The sequence below is a fragment of the Scardinius erythrophthalmus genome (assembly GCF_964197995.2).
Source record: "Scardinius erythrophthalmus genome assembly, chromosome: 3".
Classification (NCBI taxonomy): Eukaryota; Metazoa; Chordata; class Actinopteri; order Cypriniformes; family Leuciscidae; genus Scardinius; species Scardinius erythrophthalmus.
Window position 1 is genome coordinate 53,965,526 of NC_138223.1, and position 20,540 is coordinate 53,986,065.

General features: G+C 46.4%; 1 protein-coding gene across 1 annotated transcript in view; it reads left to right on the top strand.

Annotated features, from left to right (window-relative positions):
* Nucleotides 1-16,855, top strand: part of LOC308687459 (uncharacterized protein) — a 97,707-nt gene extending 80,852 nt beyond the window's left edge. Inside the window, exons 17-22 of the mRNA XM_081360024.1 lie at nucleotides 223-363; nucleotides 4,717-4,857; nucleotides 4,946-5,077; nucleotides 8,089-8,229; nucleotides 15,906-16,046; nucleotides 16,135-16,855. Coding sequence (XP_081216150.1) covers nucleotides 223-363; nucleotides 4,717-4,857; nucleotides 4,946-5,077; nucleotides 8,089-8,229; nucleotides 15,906-16,046; nucleotides 16,135-16,355 — 917 coding nt within the window. The 3' untranslated portion in view covers nucleotides 16,356-16,855. The remainder of the gene's footprint in view (nucleotides 1-222; nucleotides 364-4,716; nucleotides 4,858-4,945; nucleotides 5,078-8,088; nucleotides 8,230-15,905; nucleotides 16,047-16,134) is intronic.
* Nucleotides 16,856-20,540: the final 3,685 nt, after the last annotated feature.

The following is a 20,540-nucleotide window of genomic DNA, read 5'->3' on the forward strand; positions in this document are numbered from 1 at the left end:
GGTGAATCTGACTGCAGTATATGTGGCGATGGATTCAAAACATAAAAAAATAGAACCTGTGTCGGTAATGAGAACCTTGTGTGTTTTAATACAATGTCTTTTTCATAATGTGCATAATACACAGTTAATGCTCTGTATGTCACTCAAAAGAGGGAATTTGTGTAACCGTAGTTATTAAACTTTGTAACAACGTTTCGATTTTGATTCCTGCCTCTCTTACAGATGAAGATGAGTGTGAGACGCGGAGTCCGTGTGGCGAAAACGCTCAGTGTTTCAATACACATGGAAGTTACTACTGCACCTGTGATAAAGGATTTAAATCAGATCCACCCAATTTCACAGCATCAACCGGACAGTGTGTGGGTACGAGAGGGGTTTATCTGATAAACTATGATTACTATGACTACTATGATTAAAACACTATGATTAATACCAACTGCAAAATGATCAAATGGAATGTTCCCCTCAACCTTTTTCAAAACATTTAAAAAACTGGACGTTTTGATCTTTCAGAGAACTTTCAGAAATGACATTTTTACAAATTAATGGAAAATATTCTTGGAACATATCTTGTTTGCAGTGATGGTGTTTAAACCCATAACTAAATATGCATAGCCTAGATAATTATTAGATGTCAGATAAAAACAGAGGATTTTTTTTTACCTAGTTCAAGCCCTGATTAATATCTGACCCTGATTATAACCATCCAAGATCTATGTGATGCATTTATAAATTAAGCATATAATTGAATGAAACTTGAAACATGAGGGGCTCTATCTTGCACCCAGCGCAATTGACTTTGTACACCGACGCATGTATCATTCCTATTTTGCACCCGCGCACATCGGACTTTTCCCTCCACAGACGCACGTCGGTAAACTAGCAAATGCACTTGCGCTCCCGGGGGCGGTTCAGCGCAAAGAGGAGGCGTGTTCCGGCGCAAACGTTCCCTGATGCTATTTTGCAGGTTTAGAAAACAATTCCGCCACTGACCAGGAAAAACATGCGTTGCGCTTGTTATTCATATGCTGTTTTAAGGGCGCATGCTTGGCCATAATGTAGCGTGTGCACAACGCGCATACACTTTGCTTTTCTCATCTACATAGAATCAGCAGTTTTCATTTTTGCAAATCATACATTATTACAAAAGATAGATAGATAGATAGATAGATAGTTTCTTATAAAAGCATAAATCTAGCTTACACATTTACCCAAATTATCATACGCCTGTTTAACCACCAGCTTCACTTCTCTGTGTTTTACGGCCCTGATGAGAACGTCAGTCTCCTCGGCTGTGAACCGCTCCTGGCGTGCGCCTGGCAAATCCACCATGGAACAAGCGCGTCTGCTCGTAAAGGGAATGTGAGATGACGCTCTGATTGGTTTATTTCACGTTATGCCCAAACCACACGTATGAATAATGAAGCTACTTCAGACCAACCCATTTTAGATTTGCATCGGGCGCAAGAGTCATTTATCCTGTCGGTATAATAGCAACAGCACCCGAAACCCGCCCACAAAGTTACTTGCGTTTCGCACTTGATACTTGTGTTCCCTTTCGTGGTCACTCCGAGTTACGTCGGATGACGACGGATGGGGTTTCGCTTAGAAAGCCTATCACCTTCGAGTATATAAAACGAGCCAATGGCAATGAAATACCATGGGTCTGCGGAATTTGCATAGCGTAGGTCTGCCCCCCTCTGGGGGTATATAAGGAAGTACGCCGGAAACATGCAGATATGTTTTCGCTTCGGAGCCGAGAGCTATTCTTCTCTCCACATAGAAGCCTGAATCCTGAGTTACTCTTTATCTCTTCATCTTCGAGACGAGCGAACTCTCCGGTGTTGGTGTGATGGCGATTCCAGCGAGTGCACATTACCCTGCTGATCTGATCAGTGATCTGACAGATATTGTGTTTCTCCCTGGCCACTTCAACATCCGCAGAGTTTTTCCTCTCACAAAAGAGCTTGCACGCGGCACGTCTTTTTAAAGATGCCTCGCCCGTGCACTTCTGGTTGCGGTCGCATTGTGTCTAATTCTGATGGGCACAATCACTTCTTTGTGTGTTTGGGCATTGATCACGCTAAAGCCGCGTTTGTGGATGATTCATGTTCTCACTGTGGGAACATGACTATCTCCGCGCTTCGGTCGAGACTCAATGAGCTCACTCGAGCGAGAGTCCCCCCACCCACACCCCGATCTACGGTCTCCCCGGGAGGCTGTACTTCGGCTGGTGGCCGGGGTGACCTGAGGGTAACGGTGTGGAACAAACCGCCGACTCGTCCACGGTCCACACCCCCCTCTCCAGCACTGGTACCCGCGAGTGTCCAGACTGAGACCACTGGTCCCTCTACGGAAACTGGTCCGCTGGTCCGATCCCCGTCGGCGTCCAACCCCAATACCTTTCTTCCCGGATGTGCATGAGGAGGTCACGCGGTCCTGGAAGACACCATTGTCTTCCCGCGATCGTTCGTCGACCTTCTCCGCCTTCCCACCCCTCGATAGAGCTGCTGCTTGTGGGTACACTGGGGTTCCCCCGGTGGAGCGTTCTGTCGCGATGCAGCTGTGTCCGTCAAGCGCTTCCTCTCGGGGCGACCCTAAGCACCCGTCCAAAGCCTGTAGATTTTCGTCTACCCTGGTGGCGAAGTCTTACAGAGCGGCGGGACAGGCAGCTGCCTCTCTGCATGCCCATCTTGCAGGTCTATCAGGCCCAGATGCTCAGGGACATGCACGAGGGCAGGGCTGACCCAGGGCTCTTTGATGAGCTGCGTGCCGCCACCGACCTTGCTCTCCGAGCGACGAAGGTGACCGCACGCTCCCTGGGTCAGGTGATGTCCACAGCTGTGGTCCAGGAGAGACACATGTGGTTGAACCTGGCTGATTCGTCTGCTCGACACCCCCATATCCCAGGCCGGCCTCTTCGGCGGTGTGGTCGAGGACTTTGCCCAACAGTTCTCGACCGCTCAGAATCAGACTGAGGCGATAAAGCACATTCTGCCCCGACGGCCCGCTGCTGCCTCCACCCAGCCGTCGGCACAGAATCCTCAGCCTGCTCGCCGCCGAGGGCGCCCTCCTGCGGCTCCCGCCCCTCCCGCACGGCCCCAGCAGCAGCCTCCACCCGGGCCGCGTCGTGGAGGAAGCCGCAGGAAGGCGCCACAGCCCTCTCCGGCCCCGCGGCCGGCTAAACGCCAGACTAAGCGGCGCCCCTGAGACGGGCTGCTCAGGATTGGCAGTCAGTTTTTTACAGGAGATGGTAGCAGGGCCACTCCTTCCCCCGGTGGAGGGCCGGGGGAGAATCTTTTGTTCTCCACTCCCCGCTGCTCGTCCAACGACGAGCAGTACCCTAATGTGGTTAAATAAAGAACTGATTCCCCCAATCCTGAGCACACAGAGCTCTCGGACCATAGTGCGCGCCGCCCACGGGTCCCGCCACTATCGTCCCCCTCTGTCACAGAGTTCTCGGATGACAGCATGCGCAGCCCACGGGCCACGCTCCTCTCATCCCCCTCTGTCGCCAGACCTCTGCCAGAGCACGCCCCCGTGGGACGCTGGTCCTCCCCTGGCCTCCTCTGGCAGGACGCGGCTAATGACCGTGCCCCCACACAGGGCCGCTATGCCACCCTCGCCTGGGCCGGTCATTCCGCCTCGCTGCACCACCGACGGTACGTCTGTGGTTCGTATGACCCCGCTGGTGTACTTTCTGGAGGCCTGGCTAGAGCTTCCCAGACTGTCCCGGTGGGTCGCGAGAACCATCAGGCTCGGCTACGCGATTCAGTTTGCGCGGTCTCCTCCCCGCTTCAGGGGAGTCCGCTTCACTATGGTCGGTGGCAATGCCCCTGTCATGACAGCGGAGGTCGACACCCTACTAGAGAAGGGTGCGATCGAGATTGTCCCTTTGCACATATATATTCCAGAGCATTTGATGTTTTGTATCGATTATCTTTGAATTGATAATGAAATTGGCATGATACATTTACCTGACATAATAAATTGTTACATTTAATTATTCTAACTGACTTTGACATTATTTTCATTAAAGAGTTAAAAAGAATAGTCAAACATTCACTCACAATTAATGATCCACAGATATCATTAAAACCTTTTCATTTATGGAGTCAGATGAAATAATGCGAGAATACATTTCCAAATGTATTTCATTTAATCAAAAATACTTTGCTACGAGAAAAGAAGAGACCTTCCGCGCTGGTCGGATGCCGGACTTTGGGCTTATCGAGTGCGAGCTTACAATCATATTAAAGGAGAACTCCGGTCAATTTTAACATTGAGCTCATTTTTTTTGTAAATTTGGAGTGCTGTCAATACAGAGAACAACGACAAATCGGTGTTGCCTACATCGTGTTATCCTCTTTTTAAAATTTGCACCCTGTTGACTTCAATGGGGCAAGTTTTAAACCTGCTTTTAGCCTCTTAACATCCTTGATGTGTCATTACAAGTGCACAGCCATTGTGAGTGATTCCTTCAGAGTGAACACGGGTCAATCTGACTGCAGTATATGTGGCGATGGATTCAAAACATAAAAAAATAAGACCTGTGTCGGTAATGAGAACCTTGTGTGTTTTAATACAATGTCTTTTTCATAATGTGCATAATACACAGTCAATGCTCTGTATGTCACTCAAAAGAGGGAATTTGTGTAACCGTAGTTATTAAACTTTGTAACAACGTTTCGATTTTGATTCCTGCCTCTCTTACAGATGAAGATGAGTGTGAGACGCGGAGTCCGTGTGGCGAAAACGCTCAGTGTTTCAATACACATGGAAGTTACTACTGCACCTGTGATAAAGGATTTAAATCAGATCCACCCAATTTCACAGCATCAACCGGACAGTGTGTGGGTACGAGAGGGGTTTATCTGATAAACTATGATTACTATGACTACTATGATTAAAACACTATGATTAATACCAACTGTTTCCCCAACAGATATCAATGAGTGTCTTGAGAAGACCTCTGAATGCACAGATGGTCTGGTGTGTGTGAACACCGTTGGCTCTTATAACTGCACGTGTCCTGAAGGATTTGATCGTGATGCAAGACTAAACTCATCATGTGAAGGTGAGCGGCCTCACTCGTATTGCTTTCCATTTACTGTTAATCAAACCAAAGAACTTCAGTTTCAGAAATTTCATGCTGAGACCACATGAAAATTACCCAAAAATACATATGGGGCCCTATCTTGCACCCAGCGCAATTGACTTTGTACACTGACGCATGTATCATTCCTATTTTGCACCCGCGCAAAGCGGACTTTTCCCTCCACAGAAGCACGTCGGTTAACTAGCAAATACACTTGCGCTCCCCGGGGCGGTTCAGCGCAAAGAGGAGGCGTGTTTCGGCGCAAACGTTCCCTCATGCTATTTTACAGGTTTAGAAAACAATTCCGCCAGTGACCAGGAAAAACCTAGTCTAAAGTCAGTGGCGCTTTGCGCATGTTATTCATGCTATTTTAAGGGCGCATGCTTGGCCATAATCAATGTAGCGTGTGCACAACGCGCATTACAATTTGATGCTCTCATCTACACAGAAGCAGCCGTTTTCATTTTTGCAAATCATACATTATTACTAGGAAAAATATTAGGTCTTGTAGGTCTTGATAAGCCTAGGGCTTCTACGTATCCCTTTTCGAACAGTGTGATTAGTATGCAAAAAAAAAAAAAAAAAAAAAAAGGTTTTGTTTTTCTTGATTTTGTTTTATTTTTCTTGATGGATATTTAATGTGTTGCTGTCTTTGGTTTAATTTATTTTTTAATTGTTCGAAATAAAGATTTCATTCATTTATTCATATTAATACACGAGGGAAATCATTGTTGTGTCCATGAAGATGTGAAAATAAAATAGGCATAAATCTAGCTTACACATTTAATCATACGCCCAAATTATCATACGCCTGTTTAACTGAAGCTAATTTGGGTGTGTTTGTTTCTCCATCCCCAATGTCACTTCTCTGTGTTTTACGGCCGTGACGAGGACGTCGGTCTCCTCGGCTGTGATCCGCTCCTGGCGTGCGCCTGGCAAATCCGCCATTATAATAGGAATCCGCTTTAGAACAAGCGCGCCTGCTCTTAAAGGGAATGTGAGATGTCGCTCTGATTGGTTTATTTCACGTTACGCCCAAACCACACCTATGAATAATGAAGCTACTTCAGACCAACCCCTTTTAGATTTGCGTCGGGCGCAAGAGTCATTTATCCCGCCGGGAAAATAGCAACAGCGCCAAGACCCGCCCACAAAGTTACTTGCGCTTTGCGCTTTGACACTTGCGTTTCAGATCGTTAAAATAGGGCCCATGGTTTGATGACGATAATTATCATCGAGTTTTATACATGTTTGGTATCATTTGAAATGCCTGAATTTTTGAAATGTCTTTTAGGAATTATATAGGCCTAAAACAGTGATGATCTCAAGTGTACCCTCACTTTTTCATGCGTATATATCAGTAGGCTTTTATAGAAATACATTTTTTAAATATAACAAAGTAGAATCAATGATTTATATATTTTTTTCTGCCATTAGTGCGACTGGTACAAAGGTCCCATTTCCAAATAAGTAAAACAAAAGGTAATAAGGTTTTTAAGAGTTTAGAGATAGCTGGCACACAAAGGAAGGTGGTCTCTAGACAAATGGTCTCCTACCCCCCAAAAGGTGTCAACACTGAATGTAAATTCCCATTGTTAGCAGATGTTTCCATGTGAAAGAAGTTCTGTCTATATACTGAAATACAACGAGAAGACCGTGGCCTTTCTGTATCTCAGATTAGCCTGAGAGGCTGACAGTGAGATTCTCAGCTTTATGTATAATGTCGGGTTCGCATCTCTTCTCTTTATTCCAGAGCATTTGATGTTTTGTATCGATTATCTTTGAATTGATAATGAAATTGGCATGATACATTTACCTGACATAATAAATTGTTACATTTGATTATTCTAACTGACTTTGACATTATTTTCATTAAAGAGTTCAAAAGAATAGTCAAACATTCGCTCACATTTGAGCGAATCTAGTTTAAAACTAGATTAAAGTCGCATCTCTTCAGCCAGGCATTCATATAATATTTTTAATCTTACAGTTCAAATTACAATCCGGCCTCTAGTTAATAAACGCCAGAGGAGAACTGGCCCCCGACTGAGCCTGGGTTCTCCAAAGGTTTTTTTTCCTCCATTGGGTCACCTGATGGAGTTTTAGGACAACATTAGGTCACTTGATGGAGTTTTTCGGTTCCTTGCCACTGTTGCCTTTGGCTTGCTCAGTTGGGGATATTCTGGGGATATTTAATTTGATTTTATCAATCAATAAATTCCACTAGAAACAAACCTTGTTGTATTATTTTAATTTAATACTGTGAAGCTGCTTTGATACAATCTGTATTGTGAAAAGCGCTATACAAATATACTTGACTTGACTTGACTTGACATTTAATGATCCACAGACATCATTAAAACCTTTTCATTTATGGAGTCAGATGAAATAATGCGAGAATATATTTCCAAATGTATTTCATTTAATCAAAAATACTTTGCCACGAGAAAAGACAGTAACACATAGAGACCTTCCGCGCTGGTCGGATACCGGACTTTGGGCTGATCGAGTGCGAGCTTACAATCATATTAAAGGAGAACTCCGGTCAATTTTAACATTGAGCTCATTTTTCTGTAAATTTGGAGTGCTGTCAATACAGAGAACAACGACAAATCGGTGTTGCCTACACCGTGTTATCCTCTTTTTAAAATTTGCACCCTGTTGACTTCAATGGGGCAAGTTTTAAACCTGCTTTTAGCCTCTTGACATCCTTGATGTGTCATTACAAGTGCACAGCCAATGTGAGTGATTCCTTCAGAGTGAACACGGGTGAATCTGACTGCAGTATATGTGGCGATGGATTCAAAACATAAAAAAATAGAACCTGTGTCGGTAATGAGAACCTTGTGTGTTTTAATACAATGTCTTTTTCATAATGTGCATAATACACAGTTAATGCTCTGTATGTCACTCAAAAGAGGGAATTTGTGTAACCGTAGTTATTAAACTTTGTAACAACGTTTCGATTTTGATTCCTGCCTCTCTTACAGATGAAGATGAGTGTGAGACGCGGAGTCCGTGTGGCGAAAACGCTCAGTGTTTCAATACACATGGAAGTTACTACTGCACCTGTGATAAAGGATTTAAATCAGATCCACCCAATTTCACAGCATCAACCGGACAGTGTGTGGGTACGAGAGGGGTTTATCTGATAAACTATGATTACTATGACTACTATGATTAAAACACTATGATTAATACCAACTGCAAAATGATCAAATGGAATGTTCCCCTCAACCTTTTTCAAAACATTTAAAAAACTGGACGTTTTGATCTTTCAGAGAACTTTCAGAAATGACATTTTTACAAATTAATGGAAAATATTCTTAGAACATATCTTGTTTGCAGTGATGGTGTTTAAACCCATAACTAAATATGCATAGCCTAGATAATTATTAGATGTCAGATAAAAACAGAGGATTTTTTTTTACCTAGTTCAAGCCCTGATTAATATCTGACCCTGATTATAACCATCCAAGATCTATGTGATGCATTTATAAATTAAGCATATAATTGAATGAAACTTGAAACATGAGGGGCTCTATCTTGCACCCAGCGCAATTGACTTTGTACACCGACGCATGTATCATTCCTATTTTGCACCCGCGCACATCGGACTTTTCCCTCCACAGACGCACGTCGGTAAACTAGCAAATGCACTTGCGCTCCCGGGGGGCGGTTCAGCGCAAAGAGGAGGCGTGTTCCGGCGCAAACGTTCCCTGATGCTATTTTGCAGGTTTAGAAAACAATTCCGCCACTGACCAGGAAAAACATGCGTTGCGCTTGTTATTCATATGCTGTTTTAAGGGCGCATGCTTGGCCATAATGTAGCGTGTGCACAACGCGCATACACTTTGCTTTTCTCATCTACATAGAAGCAGCAGTTTTCATTTTTGCAAATCATACATTATTACAATAGATAGATAGATAGATAGATAGTTTCTTATAAAAGCATAAATCTAGCTTACACATTTACCCAAATTATCATACGCCTGTTTAACCACCAGCTTCACTTCTCTGTGTTTTACGGCCCTGATGAGAACGTCAGTCTCCTCGGCTGTGAACCGCTCCTGGCGTGCGCCTGGCAAATCCACCATGGAACAAGCGCGTCTGCTCGTAAAGGGAATGTGAGATGACGCTCTGATTGGTTTATTTCACGTTATGCCCAAACCACACGTATGAATAATGAAGCTACTTCAGACCAACCCATTTTAGATTTGCATCGGGCGCAAGAGTCATTTATCCTGTCGGTATAATAGCAACAGCACCCGAAACCCGCCCACAAAGTTACTTGCGTTTCGCACTTGATACTTGTGTTCCCTTTCGTGGTCACTCCGAGTTACGTCGGATGACGACGGATGGGGTTTCGCTTAGAAAGCCTATCACCTTCGAGTATATAAAACGAGCCAATGGCAATGAAATACCATGGGTCTGCGGAATGTGCATAGCGTAGGTCCGCCCCCCTCTGGGGGTATATAAGGAAGTACGCCGGAAACATGCAGATATGTTTTCGCTTCGGAGCCGAGAGCTATTCTTCTCTCCACATAGAAGCCTGAATCCTGAGTTACTCTTTATCTCTTCATCTTCGAGACGAGCGAACTCTCCGGTGTTGGTGTGATGGCGATTCCAGCGAGTGCACATTACCCTGCTGATCTGATCAGTGATCTGACAGATATTGTGTTTCTCCCTGGCCACTTCAACATCCGCAGAGTTTTTCCTCTCACAAAAGAGCTTGCACGCGGCACGTCTTTTTAAAGATGCCTCGCCCGTGCACTTCTGGTTGCGGTCGCATTGTGTCTAATTCTGATGGGCACAATCACTTCTTTGTGTGTTTGGGCATTGATCACGCTAAAGCCGCGTTTGTGGATGATTCATGTTCTCACTGTGGGAACATGACTATCTCCGCGCTTCGGTCGAGACTCAATGAGCTCACTCGAGCGAGAGTCCCCCCACCCACACCCCGATCTACGGTCTCCCCGGGAGGCTGTACTTCGGCTGGTGGCCGGGGTGACCTGAGGGTAACGGTGTGGAACAAACCGCCGACTCGTCCACGGTCCACACCCCCCTCTCCAGCACTGGTACCCGCGAGTGTCCAGACTGAGACCACTGGTCCCTCTACGGAAACTGGTCCGCTGGTCCGATCCCCGTCGGCGTCCAACCCCAATACCTTTCTTCCCGGATGTGCATGAGGAGGTCACGCGGTCCTGGAAGACACCATTGTCTTCCCGCGATCGTTCGTCGACCTTCTCCGCCTTCCCACCCCTCGATAGAGCTGCTGCTTGTGGGTACACTGGGGTTCCCCCGGTGGAGCGTTCTGTCGCGATGCAGCTGTGTCCGTCAAGCGCTTCCTCTCGGGGCGACCCTAAGCACCCGTCCAAAGCCTGTAGATTTTCGTCTACCCTGGTGGCGAAGTCTTACAGAGCGGCGGGACAGGCAGCTGCCTCTCTGCATGCCCATCTTGCAGGTCTATCAGGCCCAGATGCTCAGGGACATGCACGAGGGCAGGGCTGACCCAGGGCTCTTTGATGAGCTGCGTGCCGCCACCGACCTTGCTCTCCGAGCGACGAAGGTGACCGCACGCTCCCTGGGTCAGGTGATGTCCACAGCTGTGGTCCAGGAGAGACACATGTGGCTGAACCTGGCTGATATGCGGGAGGCCGTGCGGACTCGTCTGCTCGACACCCCCATATCCCAGGCCGGCCTCTTCGGCGGTGTGGTCGAGGACTTTGCCCAACAGTTCTCGACCGCTCAGAATCAGACTGAGGCGATAAAGCACATTCTGCCCCGACGGCCCGCTGCTGCCTCCACCCAGCCGTCGGCACAGAATCTTCAGCCTGCTCGCCGCCGAGGGCGCCCTCCTGCGGCTCCCGCCCCTCCCGCACGGCCCCAGCAGCAGCCTCCACCCGGGCCGCGTTGTAGAGGAAGCCGCAGGAAGGCGCCACAGCCCTCTCCGGCCCCGCGGCCGGCTAAACGCCAGACTAAGCGGCGCCCCTGAGACGGGCTGCTCAGGATTGGCAGTCAGTTTTTTACAGGAGATGGTAGCAGGGCCACTCCTTCCCCCGGTGGAGGGCCGGGGGAGAATCTTTTGTTCTCCACTCCCCGCTGCTCGTCCAACGACGAGCAGTACCCTAATGTGGTTAAATAAAGAACTGATTCCCCCAATCCTGAGCACACAGAGCTCTCGGACCATAGTGCGCGCCGCCCACGGGTCCCGCCACTATCGCCCCCCTCTGTCACAGAGTTCTCGGATGACAGCATGCGCAGCCCACGGGCCACGCTCCTCTCATCCCCCTCTGTCGCCAGACCTCTGCCAGAGCACGCCCCCGTGGGACGCTGGTCCTCCCCTGGCCTCCTCTGGCAGGACGCGGCTAATGACCGTGCCCCCACACAGGGCCGCTATGCCACCCTCGCCTGGGCCGGTCATTCCGCCTCGCTGCACCACCGACGGTACGTCTGTGGTTCGTATGACCCCGCTGGTGTACTTTCTGGAGGCCTGGCTAGAGCTTCCCAGACTGTCCCGGTGGGTCGCGAGAACCATCAGGCTCGGCTACGCGATTCAGTTTGCGCGGTCTCCTCCCCGCTTCAGGGGAGTCCGCTTCACTATGGTCGGTGGCAATGCCCCTGTCATGACAGCGGAGGTCGACACCCTACTGGCGAAGGGTGCGATCGAGATTGTCCCTCCAGCCGAAATGAGGTCCGGCTTCTACAGCCCTTACTTCATTGTACCGAAGACATCCGGTGGGTTACGGCCAATCCTCGACCTGTGCATCTTGAACCGCTCCCTTCACAGGCTGCCGTTCAAGATGCTCACGGCCAAATGCATCCTCCAGTGCGTGCGGCCGCAGGATTGGTTTGCAGCGATCGACCTGAAGGACGGCCTACTTTCATGTCTCCATTTTACCTCGACACAGACCGTTCCTACGGTTTGCGTTCGGGGGGCGGGCATACCAGTACGCGGTTCTCCCATTCGGGCTAGCCCTGTCTCCTCGCGTCTTTACGAAGGTCGTCGAGGCAGCCCTTGTTCCCCTCCGGGAACACGGGGTTCGCATCCTGAACTATCTCGACGACTGGCTGATCCTAGCTCACTCTCGAGATCAGGTTTGCGAACACAGGGACCTAGTGCTCCAACACTTAGCTCGTCTGGGCCTTCGGGTCAACTGGGAGAAGAGCAAACTCTGCCCCGTGCAGAGGATCTCTTTTCTCGGTATGGAGATCGACTCGGTCGCCATGTGCTCACAGCTTACGAGCACGCGTGCGCAGTCACTGCTGACTTGTCTTCGCCAATTCGAGGACAAGAGTGTGGTTCCACTGAAACTATTTCAGAGGCTCCTGGGGCATATGGCATCCGCAGCCGCAGTAACGCCGCTCAGATTGCTTCATATGAGACCGCTTCAGCTTTGGCTTCGCAATCGAGTCCCGAGGTGGGCATGGCAACACGGCACGCTCCAAGTCCCAGTGACTCCAGCCTGCCGTCAGACCTTCACCCCGTGGACGAACCTCAGTTTTCTACGGGCCGGAGTGCCCTTAGAACGAGTTTCCCGGCATGTTGTTGTATCAACAGATGCCTCCACCACGGGCTGGGGAGCCATGTGCAATGGACATGCTGCTGCGGGCTACTGGACAGGACCCCCCACCGCCTTTGGCATGTCAATTGCCTCAAGTTGCTGGCTGTACGACTCGCCCTGCACCGCTTCCGTGCGCTGCTCAGGGGTCAGCACGTACTAGTCCGATCAGACAATACCGCGACAGTAGCGTACATCAACCATCAAGGTGGTCTACACTCCCGCCGTATGTCGCAACTCGCTCGCCACTTCCTCATATGGAGTCAGAAGCATCTGAGGTCGCTTCGAGCCATTTATATCCCAGGAGACCTGAACCAGGCGGCCGGCGAGCTGTCTCGGCTTCGGCCTCTCGCTGGAGAATGGAGACTCCATCCCCAGACGGTCCAGCTGATTTGGGATCAGTTCGGGGATGCACAGGTAGATCTGTTTTCCTCCCACGACTCGTCCCACTGGGACCTGTATTATTCCCTGACCGAGGGCACGCTCGGCACGGATGCACTGGCGCACAGCTGGCCGCGGGGCCTACGCAAGTATGTGTTTCCCCCAGTGAGCCTCCTTGCGCAGACTTTGCGCAAGATCAGGGAGGACGAGGGGCAGGTCGTTTTGGTTGCCCCGTATTGGCACAACTGGACCTGGTTCTCAGAACTAGTACTTCTCGCGACAGCACCTCCCTGGCCAATTCCCCTGAGGAAGGACCTGCTTTCTCAGGGACGGGGCACCCTTTGGCACCCTCGTCCCGATCTTTGGAACCTCCACGTGTGGCTCCTGGACGGGACGAGGCAGGTTTGAGTACCCTACCACCAGCGGTGGTGGCTCCCATCACTTCCGCTAGAGCATCGTCCACAAGACATGCCTATGCGTTGAAGTGGAACCTCTTCGTCAACTGGTGTTCTTCTAAACATCAAGAACCATCGAAATGCCCGATCAGTGTCGTGCTTTCCTTCCTGCAAGAAGGGTTGGAGCGAAGGCTGTCTCCCTCCACCCTGAAAGTGTATGTTGCCGCTATTGCCGCACATCATGACGCAGTTGATGGTAAGTCTCTGGGAAAGCACAACCTGATCATCAGGTTCCTGAGGGGAGCGAGGAGACTGAATCCTCCTCGTCCTCCCCTCGTACCCTCTTGGGACCTCTCAGTGGTTTTAACTGCCCTGCAGAGTGCTCCCTTTGAGCCTCTGCAATCAGTAGAGCTTAGGTTTCTGTCAATTAAGACAGCGCTCCTGGTTGCATTGGCCTCCATCAAGAGGGTAGGGGACCTGCAGGCATTTTCGGTTGAGGAAGCGTGCCTGGAATTCAGGCCGGCTAACTCTCACGTGATCCTGAGACCCCGGCCTGGATATGTGCCCAAGGTTCCTACCACACCCTTTCGAGACCAGGTAGTGAACCTGCAAGCGCTGCCCTTGGAGGAGGCAGACCCAGCCTTGGCACTGCTCTGTCCAGTGCGCGCCCTCCATGCTTACGTAGACAGAACGCAGTGTTTCATGACCTCAGACCAGCTCTTTGTCTGTTATGGTGGGAAGCTGAATGGAAAGGCTCTCTCCAAGCAATGGTTGTCCCACTGGATAGTGGATGCCATTGCTTTGGCATACCAGCAGCAAGGTCGACCGTGCCCCCTTGGTGTGACGGCCCACTCCACCCGGAGTGTGGCATCCTCTTGGGCTCTAGCGCATGGCGCCTCGCTAACAGACATCTGCAGAGCTGCAGGCTGGGCGACACCTAACACATTCGCGAGATTCTATAATCTCCGAGTGGAGCCAGTTTCTTCTCATGTACTCGCTTCAACTAGCCGGTACTAGATTCTGCTCAGGTGTCTTCGCTTGCTCGCCATTCTTCTCCACGGATGGGATACGTGCGATATTCTCTTCAGGTGAGCCTAATAAGCCCTGAGTCTCCTCAAGCACTGACGACGTCAACGCCAGAGTTATGCCACTGGCAGCTTTCGCGCTTGGCTAGGTGCCTCCATGTGCATGGTTCCCCCTCTGGGCGACCCCCACATATGTATTTCCACTGTAAGCCTCTCTGAGCATGTGTCTCAAGAGCATGTGTCTCACCTTTTCATGCGTATATATCAGTAGGCTTTTATAGAAAGAACATTTTTAAATATAACAAAGTTTTTCCTGCCATTAGTGCGACTGGTACAAAGGTCTCATTTCCAAATAAGTAAAACAAAAGGTAATAAGGTTTTTAAGAGTTTAGAGATAGCTGGCACACAAAGGAAGGTGGTCTCTAGACAAATGGACTCCTACCCCCCAAAAGGTGTCAACACTGAATGTAAATTCCCATTGTTAGCAGATGTTTCAATGTGAAAGAAGTTCTGTCTATATACTGAAATACAACGTGAAGATCGTGGCCTTTCTGTATCTCAGATTAGCCTGAGAGGCTGACAGTGAGATTTTTCAGCTTCATGTATAATGTCGGGTTCGCATCTCTTCTCTTTATATTCCAGAGCATTTGATGTTTTGTATCGATTATCTTTGAATTGATAATGAAATTGGCATGATACATTTACCTGACATAATAAATTGTTACATTTAATTATTCTAACTGACTTTGACATTATTTTCATTAAAGAGTTAAAAAGAATAGTCAAACATTCACTCACAATTAATGATCCACAGATATCATTAAAACCTTTTCATTTATGGAGTCAGATGAAATAATGCGAGAATACATTTCCAAATGTATTTCATTTAATCAAAAATACTTTGCTACGAGAAAAGAAGAGACCTTCCGCGCTGGTCGGATGCCGGACTTTGGGCTTATCGAGTGCGAGCTTACAATCATATTAAAGGAGAACTCCGGTCAATTTTAACATTGAGCTCATTTTTTTTGTAAATTTGGAGTGCTGTCAATACAGAGAACAACGACAAATCGGTGTTGCCTACATCGTGTTATCCTCTTTTTAAAATTTGCACCCTGTTGACTTCAATGGGGCAAGTTTTAAACCTGCTTTTAGCCTCTTAACATCCTTGATGTGTCATTACAAGTGCACAGCCATTGTGAGTGATTCCTTCAGAGTGAACACGGGTCAATCTGACTGCAGTATATGTGGCGATGGATTCAAAACATAAAAAAATAAGACCTGTGTCGGTAATGAGAACCTTGTGTGTTTTAATACAATGTCTTTTTCATAATGTGCATAATACACAGTCAATGCTCTGTATGTCACTCAAAAGAGGGAATTTGTGTAACCGTAGTTATTAAACTTTGTAACAACGTTTCGATTTTGATTCCTGCCTCTCTTACAGATGAAGATGAGTGTGAGACGCGGAGTCCGTGTGGCGAAAACGCTCAGTGTTTCAATACACATGGAAGTTACTACTGCACCTGTGATAAAGGATTTAAATCAGATCCACCCAATTTCACAGCATCAACCGGACAGTGTGTGGGTACGAGAGGGGTTTATCTGATAAACTATGATTACTATGACTACTATGATTAAAACACTATGATTAATACCAACTGTTTCCCCAACAGATATCAATGAGTGTCTTGAGAAGACCTCTGAATGCACAGATGGTCTGGTGTGTGTGAACACCGTTGGCTCTTATAACTGCACGTGTCCTGAAGGATTTGATCGTGATGCAAGACTAAACTCATCATGTGAAGGTGAGCGGCCTCACTCGTATTGCTTTCCATTTACTGTTAATCAAACCAAAGAACTTCAGTTTCAGAAATTTCATGCTGAGACCACATGAAAATTACCCAAAAATACATATGGGGCCCTATCTTGCACCCAGCGCAATTGACTTTGTACACTGACGCATGTATCATTCCTATTTTGCACCCGCGCAAAGCGGACTTTTCCCTCCACAGAAGCACGTCGGTTAACTAGCAAATACACTTGCGCTCCCCGGGGCGGTTCAGCGCAAAGAGGAGGCGTGTTTCGGCGCAAACGTTCCCTCATGCTATTTTACAGGTTTAGAAAACAATTCCGCCAGTGACCAGGAAAAACCTAGTCTAAAGTCAGTGGCGCTTTGCGCATGTTATTCATGCTATTTTAAGGGCGCATGCTTGGCCATAATCAATGTAGCGTGTGCACAACGCGCATTACAATTTGATGCTCTCATCTACACAGAAGCAGCCGTTTTCATTTTTGCAAATCATACATTATTACTAGGAAAAATATTAGGTCTTGTAGGTCTTGATAAGCCTAGGGCTTCTACGTATCCCTTTTCGAACAGTGTGATTAGTATGCAAAAAAAAAAAAAAAAAAAAAAAGGTTTTGTTTTTCTTGATTTTGTTTTATTTTTCTTGATGGATATTTAATGTGTTGCTGTCTTTGGTTTAATTTATTTTTTAATTGTTCGAAATAAAGATTTCATTCATTTATTCATATTAATACACGAGGGAAATCATTGTTGTGTCCATGAAGATGTGAAAATAAAATAGGCATAAATCTAGCTTACACATTTAATCATACGCCCAAATTATCATACGCCTGTTTAACTGAAGCTAATTTGGGTGTGTTTGTTTCTCCATCCCCAATGTCACTTCTCTGTGTTTTACGGCCGTGACGAGGACGTCGGTCTCCTCGGCTGTGATCCGCTCCTGGCGTGCGCCTGGCAAATCCGCCATTATAATAGGAATCCGCTTTAGAACAAGCGCGCCTGCTCTTAAAGGGAATGTGAGATGTCGCTCTGATTGGTTTATTTCACGTTACGCCCAAACCACACCTATGAATAATGAAGCTACTTCAGACCAACCCCTTTTAGATTTGCGTCGGGCGCAAGAGTCATTTATCCCGCCGGGAAAATAGCAACAGCGCCAAGACCCGCCCACAAAGTTACTTGCGCTTTGCGCTTTGACACTTGCGTTTCAGATCGTTAAAATAGGGCCCATGGTTTGATGACGATAATTATCATCGAGTTTTATACATGTTTGGTATCATTTGAAATGCCTGAATTTTTGAAATGTCTTTTAGGAATTATATAGGCCTAAAACAGTGATGATCTCAAGTGTACCCTCACTTTTTCATGCGTATATATCAGTAGGCTTTTATAGAAATACATTTTTTAAATATAACAAAGTAGAATCAATGATTTATATATTTTTTTCTGCCATTAGTGCGACTGGTACAAAGGTCCCATTTCCAAATAAGTAAAACAAAAGGTAATAAGGTTTTTAAGAGTTTAGAGATAGCTGGCACACAAAGGAAGGTGGTCTCTAGACAAATGGTCTCCTACCCCCCAAAAGGTGTCAACACTGAATGTAAATTCCCATTGTTAGCAGATGTTTCCATGTGAAAGAAGTTCTGTCTATATACTGAAATACAACGAGAAGACCGTGGCCTTTCTGTATCTCAGATTAGCCTGAGAGGCTGACAGTGAGATTCTCAGCTTTATGTATAATGTCGGGTTCGCATCTCTTCTCTTTATTCCAGAGCATTTGATGTTTTGTATCGATTATCTTTGAATTGATAATGAAATTGGCATGATACATTTACCTGACATAATAAATTGTTACATTTGATTATTCTAACTGACTTTGACATTATTTTCATTAAAGAGTTCAAAAGAATAGTCAAACATTCGCTCACATTTGAGCGAATCTAGTTTAAAACTAGATTAAAGTCGCATCTCTTCAGCCAGGCATTCATATAATATTTTTAATCTTACAGTTCAAATTACAATCCGGCCTCTAGTTAATAAACGCCAGAGGAGAACTGGCCCCCGACTGAGCCTGGGTTCTCCAAAGGTTTTTTTTCCTCCATTGGGTCACCTGATGGAGTTTTAGGACAACATTAGGTCACTTGATGGAGTTTTTCGGTTCCTTGCCACTGTTGCCTTTGGCTTGCTCAGTTGGGGATATTCTGGGGATATTTAATTTGATTTTATCAATCAATAAATTCCACTAGAAACAAACCTTGTTGTATTATTTTAATTTAATACTGTGAAGCTGCTTTGATACAATCTGTATTGTGAAAAGCGCTATACAAATATACTTGACTTGACTTGACTTGACATTTAATGATCCACAGACATCATTAAAACCTTTTCATTTATGGAGTCAGATGAAATAATGCGAGAATATATTTCCAAATGTATTTCATTTAATCAAAAATACTTTGCCACGAGAAAAGACAGTAACACATAGAGACCTTCCGCGCTGGTCGGATACCGGACTTTGGGCTGATCGAGTGCGAGCTTACAATCATATTAAAGGAGAACTCCGGTCAATTTTAACATTGAGCTCATTTTTCTGTAAATTTGGAGTGCTGTCAATACAGAGAACAACGACAAATCGGTGTTGCCTACACCGTGTTATCCTCTTTTTAAAATTTGCACCCTGTTGACTTCAATGGGGCAAGTTTTAAACCTGCTTTTAGCCTCTTGACATCCTTGATGTGTCATTACAAGTGCACAGCCAATGTGAGTGATTCCTTCAGAGTGAACACGGGTGAATCTGACTGCAGTATATGTGGCGATGGATTCAAAACATAAAAAAATAGAACCTGTGTCGGTAATGAGAACCTTGTGTGTTTTAATACAATGTCTTTTTCATAATGTGCATAATACACAGTTAATGCTCTGTATGTCACTCAAAAGAGGGAATTTGTGTAACCGTAGTTATTAAACTTTGTAACAACGTTTCGATTTTGATTCCTGCCTCTCTTACAGATGAAGATGAGTGTGAGACGCGGAGTCCGTGTGGCGAAAACGCTCAGTGTTTCAATACACATGGAAGTTACTACTGCACCTGTGATAAAGGATTTAAATCAGATCCACCCAATTTCACAGCATCAACCGGACAGTGTGTGGGTACGAGAGGGGTTTATCTGATAAACTATGATTACTATGACTACTATGATTAAAACACTATGATTAATACCAACTGCAAAATGATCAAATGGAATGTTCCCCTCAACCTTTTTCAAAACATTTAAAAAACTGGACGTTTTGATCTTTCAGAGAACTTTCAGAAATGACATTTTTACAAATTAATTGAAAATATTCTTAGAACATATCTTGTTTGCAGTGATGGTGTTTAAACCCATAACTAAATATGCATAGCCTAGATAATTATTAGATGTCAGATAAAAACAGAGGATTTTTTTTTACCTAGTTCAAGCCCTGATTAATATCTGACCCTGATTATAACCATCCAAGATCTATGTGATGCATTTATAAATTAAGCATATAATTGAATGAAACTTGAAACATGAGGGGCTCTATCTTGCACCCAGCGCAATTGACTTTGTACACCGACGCATGTATCATTCCTATTTTGCACCCGCGCACATCGGACTTTTCCCTCCACAGACGCACGTCGGTAAACTAGCAAATGCACTTGCGCTCCCGGGGGCGGTTCAGCGCAAAGAGGAGGCGTGTTCCGGCGCAAACGTTCCCTGATGCTATTTTGCAGGTTTAGAAAACAATTCCGCCACTGACCAGGAAAAACATGCGTTGCGCTTGTTATTCATATGCTGTTTTAAGGGCGCATGCTTGGCCATAATGTAGCGTGTGCACAACGCGCATACACTTTGCTTTTCTCATCTACATAGAAGCAGCAGTTTTCATTTTTGCAAATCATACATTATTACAATAGATAGATAGATAGATAGATAGTTTCTTATAAAAGCATAAATCTAGCTTACACATTTACCCAAATTATCATACGCCTGTTTAACCACCAGCTTCACTTCTCTGTGTTTTACGGCCCTGATGAGAACGTCAGTCTCCTCGGCTGTGAACCGCTCCTGGCGTGCGCCTGGCAAATCCACCATGGAACAAGCGCGTCTGCTCGTAAAGGGAATGTGAGATGACGCTCTGATTGGTTTATTTCACGTTATGCCCAAACCACACGTATGAATAATGAAGCTACTTCAGACCAACCCATTTTAGATTTGCATCGGGCGCAAGAGTCATTTATCCTGTCGGTAT